We start from the raw sequence: 16,820 nt of genomic DNA on the forward strand, positions 1-16,820 counted from the left end.
CAAAAGGATTGCAACTGCTGCTGATGAGGCATCTGCAGAGGCTGCCACCAAGTTACTGTCAGCCCCACCTTCTGGATGCTTATATAAGCTCAAGTCCAAGGACCAGCCGGGTCGTAACCATCCAAGGATTCGGGTATATTTTCTTAAGCCACACATACATGCCATGATTTATGTCTGATATTATCACCGGCTCTGTCTAATGCTTTTTGGAATTCGAAAACGCCAAATTAGCATGCTTATATTCATCATACACTAAATTTTGACTGTTCAGTTTGTAACATAATGTTATGCACTCGCTTGTCAACATTTGCATTGCTCTGAACTATGCACTTTACACAACCTAATTCTTCCACTTACATTCAGCGCTACGCACCAAAAGAGTACCTCCCATGTTTCCTTCACCATCCCGATGCCGAGCTTGGGAATATGGCGGGCCCATGTACATACCCCGCATATAACAACTCCTATGGCTCTATCTACCTTTCTAATAACTCCTTCACAGAGTTACGGTATGAATTCTCGGTTGGTTTAGCATGAATTGGCATATAGTAAAGTCTTGTTTTTAGTCTTCCTGCTTCTTACATTAGTATCAATTTTCACCTGCAGACTGTACCTTGTGAACTTCGTCCAATGATTAACCAGATGTGTCCGCATGAAGGGTCTTTCACTATGCATGGCAATGGCAAATTGATGAACACCTACACGGTCTATGAGGTGTATGTCTACAAGACGCAGGCCATCACATATTTGTATGGACATGATTGGAGAAAGTTTGCTTTTGACTACGGTCTGAAGAAGGGCGACGAGCTGAGGATCAGAAACTCAAACGGGCAGATATACGAATCGCTTACAGAGTTGGAGACACTTCGAAATATATATTATGTAACTTTTTTGTACTCATATCCTTTGATTACCGCATTCTCGAGCAGCTTGTTCTAAACCATTCCCTCTGTTCTAGCTTGCTGGGTTTAACATGATCAAAGTTACAGATCCCCTGATGGAACAGGAGCGGATGTCACAAAGGGCACCCACACCAGCACCGGCACCGGCTTCCCACTCTCCTGCATCAGCACCGGTTCCTGTACCAGCTCCGTTTACTGCATCTACCCAGCAGGCTCCTGCATCAGCACTGGTTCCTCTAGCTGCACCGTTTACTGCACCTGCCCAACAGTCTCCTGCATCAGCACCGGTTCCTCTAGAGGCACCGTTTATTACACCTGCCCAGCAGTCTCCTGCATCAGCACCAGCTCGTGTACCAGCCCAGGCTCCTGCACCTGCCCCAGCCAGATCACCGAGGTCTCACCTCATTGCTGTGGCCACCCGTGTGGTGACCAGGACGCATCTGAAGGCTATGTTCGTGAGTATATGACAGCATAACTGCTCTTATCTTGATGTCTTCTCTACTCAAAGTCTCACATGGTTCAGTCTTCAGTGCATTGGTGCCATTGACTAATTTTTGGTGGTATCTCTTGCTTTGAATCAGAAATTGCCTAAAAGTATCTCCAAGGATCTCAATGCTGGCCGAAGGGGCAAGATTTCCCTCGTCATGGAGAGTGAAGGTCTCACCGTGGAGGGACGGTACTCCGTCAGTCCCACAGATTGCCGCTTGGCTGTTACTTCCAGGTGGAAAAAGTTCATTAACGGTGCCAAACTTCGCATTGGATCAAAGTTGAAGGTCAAGATCTTTCGATGCCGCTGTGACATGCTGGTCATAAAGTTTGCGGTTGTCTAGTTCTGTTGTCCCATGAGCCCTTAGCAAATGCATTTGTAGTTATACTTATATAAGGTTATCTTATCTGAACTGCTAATTAATTGTATGGGTGGTAAAACTTTGACAAGCTTTTGCTCTTAGCAAGTATGTATGTATGATCAGCTATTATGATAACTAATGTTTGTGTTCATCTTAATTTGCATTTCCGTTTTAGAAAAAAACTTAATTTCTATTTTGGCTGACCTGTTAGAGAACTATCAGATTGAATCCACAACATGATTCAAATAGATTCATTACACCGAGCCACATGTCTTGACCTTGCTATACACTAGTTCCATTAATCAGTGCAAGAAGGCTTACCTGAGCTGCCTGAACCACGGCAGATTCGAATCCACCTTAGCTATCTAGCTAGAAATACAACCTTTGCAGAAAGAGGATTTGCAGTACGGGGAGGCTGACATTGGGGACCCATGAGGCATCAGCGTTGTCAACGTTTTAAAGGCGGCAGGAGATCGAAACAAAAAAAATAAGCCAAAAATCACATGGTAAACAAAATCCAAGAAATAAAACATTTACCTTTCTGAGAGGATGACATGTGGGACCCATGAGGCAGCAGCATCCTCAACTATTCCAAGGCGGCAGGGGATCAAAATAAAAAAAGGAAATAGCCAGAAATTAATTAGGGTCAAAAATAAATCTATCAAAGGAAACCTTTATTGTTCATAGAGGATGACATGTGGGACCGACCTGCCAGCTGCGTCGTCATCGTTTCAAAGGGGGCAGGGGATCAAAAGAAAAAGGCAAATAGCCAGAAATTAGGGGTAAAAAATAAATCCAACAAAGGAAACTTTTATTGTTCACAGATGATGACATGTGGGACCCATGAGCCAGCAGCTTCCTCAACGTTTCAAAGTCGGCATGAGATTGAAAGAAAAAGGAAAGTGACCAAATATCAGAAGCCAAAAATAATCCAAGAAAAGAAATTTTATTGTACATAGAGGATGACATGCGGGTCCCATTTTGCAGCAGCGATCTCAACGTTTTCAAGGTGGCACAGGACCAAAAGAAAAATGAAGTAGCCAGAAATCAGGGGTGAAAAAAATCCAAGAAAAGAAAGATTTCAATTGGGCTGCATCTGGACATCTGGGCCTTCGAACTATCCTGCTGGGCCTTTTGACTCGTACAATTTCAGCCCACTCCAAAACAGGAAAGTTCGGATTTTTCTTAAAAAAATAGGAAAGTCCTATGCTTCGCAAAAACACAAAACAAGGAGATTCAACATATAAGTTTGTTTATGTAAAAATAAAGATTTAATTTATCCGTTTGCAATAGCTCAGAGCGAAATACACGGTTTATTGTCTGCAAAATAATCAAGATATCACATGTTTCTTGTACGAGGAGGCTGACATCGGGGACCCATGAGCCAACAACGTCGTCAACGTTTTAAAGGCGGCAGGGGATGGAAAGAAAAAATAAATCAACTATCTGTTGGTAAAAAATCCAAGAAAAGAAACATTTTCGTTCTGAGAGGATGACATGCGGGACCCATGAGGCAGCAGCATCCTCAGCGTTTTAAAGGCTGCAGGTGATCGAAAGAAAAAATAAGCCAAAAATCGTTTGGTCAACAAAATCCAAGAAAAGAAACATTTACCGTTCTCAGAGGATGACATGCGGGACCCATGAGGCAGCAGCATCCTCAACGATTCCAAGGCGGCAGGGGAAATATCCAGAAATTAATTAGGGGTTCAAAATAAATCCATCAAAGGAAGCTTTTATTGTTCATAGAGGATGACATGTGGGACCGACCTGCCAACAGCGTCCTCATCGTTTCAGAGGGGGCAGGAGATCAAAAGAAAAAGGCAAATAGCTAGAAATTAGGGGTCAAAAATAACTCCAAGAAAGCAAACTTTTATTGTTCGTAGAGGATGACATGCGGGACCCATGAGTCAGCAGCTTGCTCAACGTTTCCAAGGCGGCATGGGATCAAAAGAAAAAGGAAATAGCCAAAAATCAGAGGTTATAAAAAATCCAAGAAAATAAACTTTTATAGCACATAGAGGATGACATGCGGGTCCCATGAGCCAGCAGCGTTTCAAACGTGGCATGAGATCGAAAGAAAAAGGCAAGTGACCAAATATCAGGATCCAAAAATAATTCAAGAAAAGAAACTTAATAGTACATAGAGGCTGATATGTGGGACCTATGAGCCAGCAGAGTCCTCAACGTTTCAAAGGCGGCAGGGGATCAAAAGAAAAAGGAAATTACCAAAAATCAGAGGGTGAAAAAAAACCAAGAAAATGAACTTTTATAGTACATAGAGGATGACTTGCGGGTCCCATGAGCCTGCAGGTTCCTCAACGTTTCAAACGTGGCATGAGATCGAAAGAAAAAGGCAAGTGACCAAATATCAGGATCCAAAAATAATTCAAGAAAAGAAACTTGATTGTACATAGAGGATGACATGCGGGTCCCATTTAGCAGCAGCGGTGTCACCGTTTGAGAGGCTGCACGGGATCGAAAGAAAAAGGCAAGTGACCAAATATGAGGAGCCAAAAATAATTCAAGAAAAGAAAGTTTTATAGTACATAGAGGATGACATGCGGGTCCCATTTAGCAGCAGCGGTATCACCGTTTGAGAGGCGGCAGGGGATTGAAAGAAAAAGGCAAGTGACCAAATATCAGGAGCCAAAAATAATTCAAGAAAAGAAACTTGATTGTACATAGAGGATGATATGCGGGTCCCATTTAGCAGCAGCGGTCTCAACGTTTCCAAGGCGGCAGGGGATCGAAATAAAAAGGCAAGTGACCAAATATGAGGTGCCGAAAAAAATCCAAGAAAAGAAAGTTTTATAGTACATAGAGGATGACATGCGGGTCCCATTTAGCAGCAGCGGTCTCACCGTTTGAGAGGCGGCAGGGGATCGAAAGAAAAAGGTAAGTGACCAAATATGAGGTGCCAAAAAAATCCAAGAAAAGAAAGTTTTATAGTACATAGAGAATGACATGCGGGTCCCATTTAGCAACAGCGGTATCACCGTTTGAGAGGTGGCAGGGGATCGAAAGAAAAAGGCAAGTGACCAAATTTGAGGTGCCAAAAAAAACTCCAAGAAAAGAAAGTTGATTGCTCATAGAGGATGACATGCGGGTCCCAATTAGCAGCAGCGGTCTCAACGTTTCCAAGGCGGCAAGGGATCAAAAGAAATAGGATGTAGCCAGAAATCAGGGGGTCAAAAAATCCAAGAATAGAAAGAATTTTGGTTCATAGAGGATGACATGCGGGACCCATGATCCTGCATCGTAAACGGCTCGATCGGAGAGCGTTGAACGAGATGGCGCGATCGAGAAAAAAAACAATGCCAGAGGGGCTGCCATCTGGGCCCTACATCCCTCGGCGGTGCGGATTTGCGTTGACTCGGCCGGCGAACCCGAGAATTCGAGATGCACCGGGACACCATACGCCACGTTTTGGCCGTTTTTGTCGGGCTAGGTGGCCTCAAAAACGAGAAAAAAAACGTTTTGACATGCACAACGGAGAGACCAAAAATCGTCGGCCATGGTACACCAGCAACCACGGCGCGACTTCAACTGCGTCGTCCATGGCAACTTTTCTTGTAGTGTATTGTAATACTCCTCCAATTATAGTGATACGCCGCCGTGCGTTCCGTGGTTTTTCCCTTTTGGGTTTCCACGTAAAAATCTGTGTTCTTATTCTTCGTTTGATCTACTTTTATTTGTGCGGTTTTGTAACAGTTTATCGAGTGTTTTCTCATTTGACACTCGGCAAAGATCCCCTTTGCCGAGTTCCAAACCAAAACCTCTCTTGCCGAGTTTCAAACCAAAAACTCTTTTTTCCGAGTTTCAAACTTCAAACTGTCGCCAAACTGGTGTACACTCAACAGAAACAAATTCCAGTAGCATCATGAGCTACTAAGAGCATCTCCAGTCGTCCCACCCATATGGGCTCCGGCTCAGCCGTTTTAGGGCCCATATGGGGGGGGGGGGGGGTCACCGGCTGCAAAATAGAAATAGGGGCTGGGCGCCTCCCAGTCGCGGCCCCTACACTAAAATATTTGAATTTTCAAAATTTAACACAATTCATAGAAACCCGGCGATTCATAGATAGTTCGGCCATACGTGCTGTCAGGTGATCCCAGAAGTGGTCGTAGATGGCCACCGTTCGCTCGGTCCCGTCGGCACCGGCAAGCCGCCGCGGCTGAACGCCCACCCCCCCACCCCCCCGGACAACGCATACCCGGCGGGACGGGGTAGCGCGCGTCCCAGGGGGCGCGCGCCTCGGTGATTTGCAGGGACCGACGACCGAAGCCGTTGGCGGCGGCGCCTGCTCTCTCTTGGTCTTGGTGGTCCGTGGCTAGGGACGCTGGAGGACGACGCGGAGGGGGTTTGGAGGAAGAGAGGGCGAGGTGGAATGTGCGGCGAGAAAGGCGCGTAGTGGTTTATATAGTGCGGAGGACGCCCGTTGGTGGGCATTAAACACCGCCGCTGAAGGCGAGCAGGTGGCGCTGAAGACGAGCATGTGCATTAACGCCGACGCAACTCGACGCGGAAGGCGAGCAGGCGAGCAGCCTTTGACGGGCGCGGAAGGCGATGAGAAAAACGACTCCGCCGACGCTAATGGGGCGGGTCCATAGCATGCAGGCATTTCCGGCGCCTTTTCACGCGTCGTTCCCGCCAACACACGGCACGCCGGCGCCCCCGCTAGCCTCCATTTCTACTGGGTTCGGCTTGGGGGCGTCGGATACAAAGTTAGACCGCGCCGGCTAAAAAACCATTTTTAGAGGCCGTGGCTGGGCAAGATTTTGAGCGCCGAACCTTTGGGGAGGGGGAGTACATAACAAGATTGCCAATTTCCGTGGTACTGAAGGATCAACTAAAGTAAGCAAACTTCATCACTGCACATTTAATTTTTTTTTCTATACTTGCGATTGCGATAGCTTCACACTTGCTATGTGGTTACCGCACATTTTGTTTTTATGTAAACCATTTTATTTCGTGTACTTAAAAAATAAATAGTCCTTGCAATTTCGTCATAATGTTTCCGGCTGACCATTTCCTCGCAGTTTCCGGCGAAGACTTCGCACTAGTCGTCCCTTCTTCACTCTCTCTCTCTCCCTCTCCCTCTCGCGTTGCAGATAAATGCATCATTTGTGTCAAAAAATTGGACTAGCTCGTTCTCGTGGGGCGAGCATGCCTGGCTTGCTGTGAGCTTGGAGGAAGAGATTGGGAGGGAATAGAATTGAGGATCCAACAAGGTAGGTTGCTGCTGTTTTGTTCGTTTTCAGAAAGAGAATCAGCATAGTTTCTTCCTCTTTTCATCATCTTTTTTTACGGGTAAAACCAGACCTTTATTAAGCAGGTGGGACTACAAACAGACAGATCAAAACCAGGTTCCTGAAACAAGCAATCAGGATTCAGGTCCGACCCTAACCAAACAAATGTGTGTTTCTCCCTCTTTTCATCAGCTTATATTCATTTAATTTTATTGGATCGGCAGACAGACCAGGATGGCCGATGCAGTGGGCAGCGTAGCGAAGATTGTCGAAGTCGCTCTCAAGATCAAGGAGGCGGCCACCACGGCTCGCCAGAATAAGAAGGATTGTCATCACATTAAGAGCCGCGTTGATGTACTCAACAAAACACTCTCGCACCACGAGAATAACGAGGACTTGATGGAGGACCCTGCGGTGATGGCTGCGCTTGAGGCGCTCCATGGGATACTCGCTGAGGCACTTGAGGTCGTCACGGAGTGCCAGGAGAAGAGGAACATCATCTGCCTCTATTGCACCGCTGGGAATTTCTCCAGGCAGTTAGGCAAGGTGGAGCAGAGGATATCGTACCTAAGCTCGGACGCAATGTTGACCATTATGAGCTACCAACTACTCAGGAAATTTCAAGAAGCTGCTCCACATCCGCCCCCACAGGTCTGGTTATAAATAATAAAAATTCCAAGTTCATTACTGCACTTTTTTTCTAGACTTGAGATCTGAGACCACATATACTACATGCCATGTGGTTACTGCATATTTTGTTTTATGTGCTTAAAAACATTGATTTTAATATGGTACACACCGGAGCAATAGCCTTTTAATATAATTATGTGTACATTTTGTTTGTCACCATGCTTGACATGTGTGTTTGGAATTTTCAGATTTACTCCCCTGGTACACACAGTCCATTGCAACCACCAGGTCGGGTACGAAAGGTAGTAGCACCTCCATCCCAAAACTTAAGGCTTATATTATTTTTAGAAAGTTAAACTACATCAAGTTTGACTAAGCTTTTACTAAAAATCATTAACATGCAAAATATAAAATTAATATCATTAAATAGATAATTAAATATATTTTTGTATGGTATCTACAAAATATTATATTTGTTGATAGATTGTTCTAAAAATTAGTCAAACTTTATTTGGTTTGACTTTAAAAAAATATATGCCTTAAATTTTGAGATGGAGGTAGTAATTAAGAATATTGTACATACATAGTATTTCGTCCTACTAACAATAGGTGTCTTAACTTTATAATGGTGTTTTGGCACCCGGGAGCATATGCTCCCGGTTGTTAAACTTCATTTTAAATACAGTTTCAAAATGTTGAAAAATTTAAACACAAAATTTAGTGGGTACATTTCGAAATTCTACACGTTCACAAAGTGGTTCCACAGAAAACCGACATTTTGAGTGTCATTTGTAAAAAAGACAAATTTTGATGTAGAAAAAGGTTGTGTACGAGACGTTTTGTTTCTCTTTTTCATACAAGTCACAAAAAATGTCGGTTTTTCGTAAAACTTGATCTACGCACGTAAAATGTCGATACGTAAGTGAGAAAATTTTTGTACGAATTTTTTCGACATTTCAAAATTGTTTTTCGGGTGGCAGGAGCATATGCTCCTATGTGCCGAATTGAATTTCTGTACATATATATAGAGTCTAAACGGACGTATTATATGATCGATTAATAGTACATTGAATCATATCTACTACCAGACATGTGGACTCCGCTTCCGCTATGCTACGTGTACATATTATAGCCATGCAAGCGTAACCCATGTGCAACTTTGCATTTTCGATGAAGTGTCTACTAACTACACGTCTACACATGTCAAGCTGAGCACAAGGCTGGCTCATCCCGAGCTTTGTCTTTACATACTTATATGTGGGCCGCATGTTAGAGCATCCTCACTCGTTGGCGCTCCCCACGCTCAAATCCGGCTAAATTTTCGTCTGGATTGGAGGAAGATTTGGCGTGGGGAGGAGTAGTTTCCTAGCCTCGTGCCCAGGCGAAGACGACGACGCAAATTTGAAAAACGGAAACTTGACAAACTACGGCTAAAAACAGGCGAATTTAGACTAAATTTAATGATATTTACTATATAACGGGCGAAGTTTATACATAGAGGCCGAATTCGACTATATTTCGAATTCGGCTAGGAGAATTCAACTGCTAATTTAAAAACACGGCGCTCTACATGCCGAAATGGCGGTAGAACACCGTGTAGTCGCCGCCGTCGTCGTCGGAGCCGTCGTCGTCGACCTGCGGCGGCGCGGCCTGGCTGCTACTGCCCTGGCCGGCGTCTCCCCACCGAGGCGGGGATGGCTTGTACCATTCGTCGTCCGACACTTCGAGGTCGACGAATGGGACGGCGACGCCGGATGGAGGTGTCGCAGGCCGGCGGTAGCGAGCGACGTCGGCGGCGGCGGTTGGAGTGGCGGCGCGGCCGGCGCGGGCGGCGAGTTGCTGCGCGGCGGCCAGGTCCATCAGCCTCGCCGCTGCTCCGCCTCCCGGCGCTCCCGCCGCGCCTCGACCACCTGTGGCGGCGTCCTCGGGGAGGGCGTTGTCGGCGGGCACCAGGTCCTTGAGTGACCTGGCGATCGCCTCCGCCACGGCGGCATCCTCCGCGCGCTTCGCCTCCTCCTCGGCGAGCCTGTTTGCGGCGGCATTGGCGGCGGCAGCGCCGTCCTCCTTCTTCGCCGACTTCCTCTTCCGCCCACGCTGCGGGGAAGAGGGTTGGTCGCGGATGACGAGGGCGCCGCTGCGCCCTCTGGTCGGCGGAGGAGAAGATGGCTCCTTCTTGACGCGCGCCGGCGCCGGTGTCGACGGAGACGTCGCCTCCCTTTTCACCGGCGCCAAGGACGGCCTCGGCGCCGATCCGGAAGACGACGAGCTGGCAGCCATGCGGCGTGGCTGCCAGACGCTTCCCCGGCGGCGGCTCGCCGATGCCCTCGATGGAGGGGGCATCGTCAGCACGGGGAAGTTCCCGCCCTCGATGTGCTCGAGGACGTTCTCCAGCGTCCGGCCCGGCGCGCTCCACCACCGTCGGCGTCCCGCGGCATTGTTGCGCGCAGGCGGAGGCGGCGGGCCGTCGTAGGCCGCCAACTCCCGCTCCCACCGCCGGAGGAAGTAGGAGTTCCACCGCGTGTAGTTGTCGGGGTGGTGGCGTGGGTCGGTGCGCTCCTCGTCCGTCATTGTGAGCCGCGCCTCCTCGATGGCGGCGTCGAGGGCGTCGTCCCGAGGCGGCGGCGGGATTGGTACGCCGCCACGACTAAGCCTCCACCCGCCGCCGGGAGGCCTCGTGTCCGGCGGGCAGGGGTACCCCGCCTGGTGGAGGAGGTGGCCCTCCCACTGGTGGAGCGACCGGCGGGGGAAGCCATTGGCGGCGGCGCCGTCGTCGTCGGAGAACGACATCGTTGGAGGTGGAGGAAGAGTGGAGCAGGGGAGGGAGGATGGAGGAAGAGTGGAGCAGGGGCGTCGCGGCGAGCGGAGTGGCTTAAATAGGCGCGGCGGGCGCGGTGCGGCGGGCGCGGCGGGCGCGGCGCGGCGGCGGCGATTAATGACGCGTGGAAGACGATGCGTGCGCGGAAGCCGATGCGACGGCATTAACTCGCCGCGTGGATGCTACGCGGCCGGCGAATGCTGACCGGCGGCAGGCTTTTACAGCGCGCGGAAGACGATGCGATGAGGACGACGATCGGTGTCTCTGGCCGACAAGTTGGGGCCACCAGACGCGCGGGAAGTTCCCCCGCCGTTTCACGCGCTTTTGTTTCGTCCGGAGTCCCCGAGAGCTCCCCGGGGGGGCGGGGATGGCCTGGGATCGCCGGATGAATTTAGGCCCAAATCCGGACGAAATCGAGGAACCGGGGACGCGACTGGGCCGAATTTCGCCGTCCGGATGGAAAAAAACATCGTTCGGGGGCCTCGTCGGGGGGACGAGTGGAGATGCTCTTACAGATCTTCAATCATTCGGCTAGCTGACAGTGATTGAAGTTGTTAGTCAATACCCTGAGTCTAGATTATGTACTGAAATATTCTAAATCTGTAGTTCTTTGTTACAACAGCCTCTGAATATGGGTTTTGGTGTAACTTCCTCATGTGTAAATGATGGTATGTCTGGATCCTTGACTACCAGAGGTCGAAACGAAATCAGGATGAAGCCAACAAGAAAGATGAGACGACTCAGACATCACGGGTATGTTTGCCTAAATATGTACAATCTACTTACTCTTGTTCCATTAATATGCCGCCAGTTGTGTTTGTATGGTGATTATCATGTTAGATAGTTACATACTTATGTATAAGAACAAGTAGCCGGTCGATTAGCGTTCGACATACATATGCATGCACATGTGTACCAAACTAGACAAGGTGACCATATCGCTAGAAGATACCAGGCTATGCATAAATTTATTGGCTATGCATCTTGGTCTTGATGAAGCTGAGCTCAACTTCTCAAGGCCGGCTCATGTCAAGCTTTGTCCTTAATACTTACGTGTGAGCTCCATGTATCGGATTTTTAATCAACCGGATAATCGTCATGATTACGGTTGTTAGACGTTACTCCTAAGTCCTAACTAAGTCGTCATGTTTTAAAGTCATCTAAGTTGCAGTTAGAATATCACTCTAGCCCTGAAATGTGTGATTATGTGCATTTTTTCATGTATAAATGATATTATGTTGAAATCCTTGACTACCAGAAGTCAAAACAAAATCAAGATGAAGCCAGCGAGAAAGAACAGACTCGGACTCAGGTATCGCAGGTATGACTACAATTCATTAAATATGTACACTAATATGTCGCCACTATGTTATGGTGATTATGATATTCGAAAGTTATGTACCAACTTGACCTAGGGATTAATGAAGTAGGTCATAGGTTTTGTGATAGGATTGTGCAGATACTAACGCGATAAACGTCCAATTTGGATAGCCTTGGGTTTCTTTTTTTTTTTGTAAAATTTTATGTAGGGAACCGATGCTTGACGTTGCTTAGGATTATGTAGTCGATGTATTAATCAATTGATGTAGAACTAATAATATATGAGTGTATGAATCAATAGTATAGAGGCCAAGCTTTATATATCACTTTTTAAAAGTATCTGTAAGAAATACTCCATTTGATCAATATATAATGAGTCTTGTGGCTTTAATTTATTTTTAGTTAAATGTAAATAAAAAAACCGCGGCACTATTATGGATTGGAGGGAGGGAGTAACACAAACATGTGTGGTACTGTCAAGAATAAGTATAGAATAAACAAATTCTAATATAAACCTGACTGTGCACTTGCTAAAACATGCAGGTTGTTATATATATCCTTAATAGTCATATCTACACAACTTGAAATTCGTTGTCAAATTAACATATAATGCAAGCACACGTAGAATTGACCCACCCCTACGGGTACAACTTCCATTCTAATTTGTAAGTATGTCTATATGCATGGGAGCAACGTTTTGGCTCTAGGTTGCATGTTCTTCCTTTATTTAAATCGGTGCTAAAATAAAGGTTTGTAGGAGATATTATTTTTCAAAAGTTATCCTTTTATTTCTGGAAACTTTACATGCTCACATAAAATATCGATATGTACGTGCGAAATATTTTTTAGAATTTATTTTCACATTTAAAATTATGTGTTTTCGGTAAACAGAGCATATCTACCTAAGATCAAAAGTGAATTTATATTTTCGTGTATGCATCTATATACAATATGGGACTACTACTGTAGCATACCCCACAATACATGACATGTAACTTTTTTTGAATTTCTAGGCTCCCGCGTTTGGAGAATGGGACGCTCCGAACTCGGCAGAGAGCTACACCATAATATTCGAGAGGATTAGGGCCGAGAGTAACCACACATCGACGATGGTAAAGTCTTCCATATCTTTCCTTCGTGCTACGAGTCTGTCTACTTACGCGTTTAATTAAAAGTGAATGTGCACCACATAAATCTTACATTTGCAAGTATGTGAAACCAACATGGTCATTGCATGGCTTTGCCAATTGCCATTTTCTTCTACTACCTCTGTCTATAAATAGATTTAGCGTCTAGATACATCTAGATTTATATAAATCTCAGACGTCTAAATAGCATCTAGATATACATGCAGATTCAGATAAATCTTAGACATCTATTTACAAACGGAGAGAGTATATACAGTTACAATGCAAGAGCATCTGCTATGTATGTACAAAGGGTACCATAGGATCCGTTCTATACATCAAAAATTATGTTGGACCTTGGGATATGGCTTAGGTCAAGGATTGGTTCTATTTCCATGTGTAGAGCACGGGTCAGTCACATGAAGGAATCGTGTTTTTTTATTTAGTTTTTTCTCTTTTAAAAGGAAAAACACACGCATAAGTGAAGGAATCATGAAAAGTAGATAGAAAGCATGATCATTTAACCCATAATACGGCGCGCATGCTCACACACACATTGAGTTTCCCCCCACACCGAGTACCATACAATGTTGACACTCTAGCAACCGAAACTTTTGAACCCAAAAATAAATCGGCGATGTAAATATTAGATGATACATGTGTGGTGAAGTTTATCTGGAAAAAATAATTGATTTGAGGTCTGAGCGGGAAAAAAAGTTAAGAGATGGAATAACATGTTTTAGTTCGTTATTTCTGCACAATTTACAAATCAACTGCTATTTTCATGGAACTTGGAATCTGAATTTAAGTCATCTGCGCGTGAGATTTTTTTCTTTGGACTTTTTGGATGTATGAAATTAGGTTTTGAAAATTGAGTGTGTGGGCTCCTGAGAAAACTTCAGAGTTTTCCGAGTCAAACATATTAATTTTTATTACTAACAATTTATAAGATATTAAGTAAAATTTAATGCCAAATTTGTTTTTGTATGACGAATGCCAAGTTCTTTGGATACAAGCACTAAGGTACATGTCATACAGTTATCCCAAATATATATATTTAGTGTAGGCATGGTACAATACAGTTGGTCAGTTTAAGTAGTCATTGGTACTTAAATCAGTCTTAATATTAATAAACACTAACATTACAGGCTGTTTGTAGCGGTGCTCTGATGGCTGATCAACCGCGCAGCCTGGTAGACAGAATTGCTGAAGTTGCCGGCAACATCAAAGAAGCGGCGGGGGCGGTTTTCAAGAACAATGACGAGTGCCTTGAGATTGGCCAGCTTGTGAACAAAGTAAGCACCCTCCTGTCGCAGCTCGAGGGTAAAAAGATGGCGGACGAGCCGGCGATGAGAGGCGCCCTGGAGAAGCTCCTCGCTACCTTCCGCCGCGCCCACACGCTCGTCATTGCCTGCCAAAGAAAGGGACTCGGCATCGTGTGGCTCTCCATCCTACCTAGTCGACTGTCCACACAGCTACACGAGGTGCTGGATCAGATTGTGTCTAACATCGCTGACATGACTGCCATCGTCCTCGCCTAAGGTATTTACTACTCCCTCCGTCTTCAAATAAACGGACATCTAGCTCCAGGGTACACATATCTGTGGACGGAGGGTGCTCCGGCCGCTGATAGCATCGATTAAGTACACATATCTGAAAACTATTTTTTTCATTTGTGAAGACTAAAATTGATGCCATGAGCACAAGTACATGTGACTGTAACTTCAAATCTATCAAATACATAGATAGAGTAAATATTTTGCCAAATACTTGTGCTAGCAAATGAAAATACAGCTTACATTTCTTTACGGAAGGAGTATAGTAAAGATCACTAAACCTTCCATGGCGTCGGCTAGTTTTCAGGTGACAACCAATTGAGGGTGGTGGCAACACATTTTTAGTCGTGTGCCTGGACCTAGAAGAATGTGCCGATGGCAACTGCTTTCTATATTGTTTGGCATCTACAGAAGCAGCGTAGCAGAAGATTTTTATAGAGCAAGGCGATTACTAGTTGTTTGCCTTTGGCATCCGAGTACTGCGCTTGTGTGCTCAAGCCATAGGTAGCGTGTTTGAGACGAGGTGACATTTTCAAACAGATGAAAAAACGTTATCCATACAGCATTACAGCGGAACCACACACTTACTGCAGTTGCAGGGCTCAAGAACCTTAAATTTTACTGTTGGGGGAACTTTCCCCTCGATGTATGTCCTGATAGCCACAACAGCCTTTCGGGCTTCGTTAACTGTATCCTTATCCAAAGGAAAACACTTGGCAAACTTCCTCCTATGATACCCGTTGGTGGTGTCCAGAATAAGGTGCTTTAGTGAAGTCGCATAACCAAGAATACATCTAGTTAGTTCAATCATGGTCTTCCAGGGGCGAAAGCCATTGATAATCACACTTTTGAGCTTGTCATGGCGGTGTTTCCGAATGCAACCTGCCAATGAGAAGTCTTCGCCAATTTTGACTCCAGGTATAAAACCAGATTCTATGGTAGGCACCTCTACCTGCATGGATGTACTTCCCGATATCAGTTTCTTAAGCAAAACTTTGTCACATAATATTGTTAGTCCATTTTTAAGTACATTATAGTAAATCAATTGACCGTAAGAGTTGGGATGAAGGGCATCCATACAGAAAAGTAACACCAAGAACAGTTGATTCTTAGCAAGATTGAGTTTACTAAGGTAATGCGTAAGGTATCACCGATTCACAGTTAATGTAGTAATTCATTGTATCTACTGCATAAAACTGATGTGACAAAAATAGTTTGTAAGAAAAAAGTACATGATAGTTCACCAAATAAAAATGAAGAAGGGCCGAGCTAATCTGTCTAGTTATAATCAAGACAAGGTATAATCTACTAATAATTATTTCGCATAAAAAAAAGTATTGAGAAATGGAGAATGACTTACACGCAAAACAAACATCTTCAAGTTGGGAGAAGCATCAAGAAAAGAAACCAAAGAGCAGAAATCGTAATCTGGAGAACGAGTTGGTATGAAAAGCTTTATCTCCAAATACTTGAGGTGCAGGAATTTACCCAAAACCATTTGTGTATTGACTTTCTGAAAAAAAAATGCCCAAAGATTAAACTTATTTATAGCTTAGGTCAACAAATTACTGAACTGGTACATGAAAGATAACACTAACCTCATAAAGTGAGTACAGAAAAAGAGTTTCGACATTTGGCGCAATGGATAAAAGCTTGGTACTAGCATAATGGAGCAGGTTAGGCACATCGGTACTTGTCATCTGCATTTTCTTCACTTGCAAAGAACCTCCGAGAAAGATAGGTATTGTGGGGCCATCATAATTGAGGATGGAGACTTTCGGAGCACTGCATTCTATCATCTGCAACAATTTGCAACTGTACACGTCCAGTCTATTAAGCTTCGACAAAAGATGTGATAGCTTTAAGCAACGTATATCATAGCAGTACTCGAGGTCCAGATGCTCTAATGCGCCGCCGGTTCCACTTTGAGGAGTTCTGGCTGCGCCTCGATGGCTTCCAGGAAACAGTGGCAGAGGCTTGGGGCTCGGTCCAGAGCGTCGACCCCTTTGAGCGTATGATGCTGAGACTACAGGCCACTGCGAGGAAATTGACTAGCTGGGCTGCCAAGTCGATCGGGAACGTGCGCCACAAGCTGGCAATCTGCCGTGAGCTCATACTCCGGTTTGACAAGGCCAGGGAGGGCCGCACGCTGACGCCACACGAATCGTGGCTGCACAAAGCTCTCAAGCTTTCCCACCTTGGCCTTGCGTCGCTCGATCGCACGATCGCACGCCAGCGGGCCCGTATCGCTAACCTAAAGGATGGAGACGCCAATACTGCGTTCTTCCACCAGCAGTGCTCATACCGCCGGCAGAAGAATAGGATACGCCGTATCACGGTTGGCAACCGCGTGCTCGACCAACCTGACGAGAT

At 45.6% G+C, this 16,820-nt stretch overlaps 2 protein-coding genes across 7 annotated transcripts; one reads left to right on the forward strand and one right to left on the reverse strand.

Moving 5' to 3' along the window:
- Window positions 1-6,759: 6,759 nt before the first annotated feature.
- LOC127331783 (uncharacterized) lies at window positions 6,760-15,220 on the forward strand. Of its 6 annotated transcripts, none has more exons than XM_051357976.1 (9): window positions 6,762-6,981; window positions 7,071-7,134; window positions 7,221-7,650; window positions 7,878-7,931; window positions 11,138-11,197; window positions 11,706-11,765; window positions 12,778-12,876; window positions 14,040-14,433; window positions 14,748-15,220. In XM_051357976.1, exons 3-8 carry the CDS (start codon window positions 7,234-7,236, stop codon window positions 14,430-14,432), a joined length of 1,083 nt encoding a protein of 360 aa, XP_051213936.1. In that variant the 5' UTR covers window positions 6,762-6,981; window positions 7,071-7,134; window positions 7,221-7,233; the 3' UTR covers window position 14,433; window positions 14,748-15,220. The 6 variants fall into 6 exon arrangements, with proteins under 6 accessions (XP_071682065.1, XP_071682064.1, XP_051213936.1 ...); XM_051357973.2 differs by having other exon boundaries at window positions 6,763-6,981; window positions 11,703-11,765; XM_051357974.1 differs by having other exon boundaries at window positions 6,763-6,981; window positions 11,703-11,765; window positions 14,755-15,220.
- On the reverse strand, window positions 14,960-16,352 carry LOC139835983 (uncharacterized). Its single transcript, XM_071825965.1, has 3 exons — window positions 16,046-16,352; window positions 15,808-15,960; window positions 14,960-15,399 (listed from the first exon to the last, which is right to left on the reverse strand). The coding sequence occupies exons 1-3, from the start codon at window positions 16,244-16,246 to the stop codon at window positions 15,013-15,015; spliced, it is 741 nt and encodes a 246-aa protein (XP_071682066.1). The 5' UTR covers window positions 16,247-16,352; the 3' UTR covers window positions 14,960-15,012.
- Window positions 16,353-16,820: the final 468 nt, after the last annotated feature.

The sequence above is a fragment of the Lolium perenne genome, chromosome 2 (genome assembly GCF_019359855.2).
Source record: "Lolium perenne isolate Kyuss_39 chromosome 2, Kyuss_2.0, whole genome shotgun sequence".
Classification (NCBI taxonomy): domain Eukaryota; kingdom Viridiplantae; phylum Streptophyta; class Magnoliopsida; order Poales; family Poaceae; genus Lolium; species Lolium perenne.

Coding starts and splice junctions, on each gene's coding strand:
- LOC127331783 (XM_051357973.2), top strand. CDS start 7,234: ATGGCCGATGCAGTGGGCAGCGTAGCGAAGATTGTCGAAGTCGCTCTC. Junction 11,766..12,777: donor CTCGGACTCAGGTATCGCAG/GTATGACTACAA, acceptor TTGAATTTCTAG/GCTCCCGCGTTTGGAGAATG. Junction 12,877..14,039: donor GTAACCACACATCGACGATG/GTAAAGTCTTCC, acceptor CTAACATTACAG/GCTGTTTGTAGCGGTGCTCT.
- LOC139835983 (XM_071825965.1), bottom strand. CDS start 16,246: ATGATAGAATGCAGTGCTCCGAAAGTCTCCATCCTCAATTATGATGGC. Junction 15,961..16,045: donor TTCTGTACTCACTTTATGAG/GTTAGTGTTATC, acceptor TTTTTTTTTCAG/AAAGTCAATACACAAATGGT. Junction 15,400..15,807: donor TGAAGATGTTTGTTTTGCGT/GTAAGTCATTCT, acceptor ACATCCATGCAG/GTAGAGGTGCCTACCATAGA.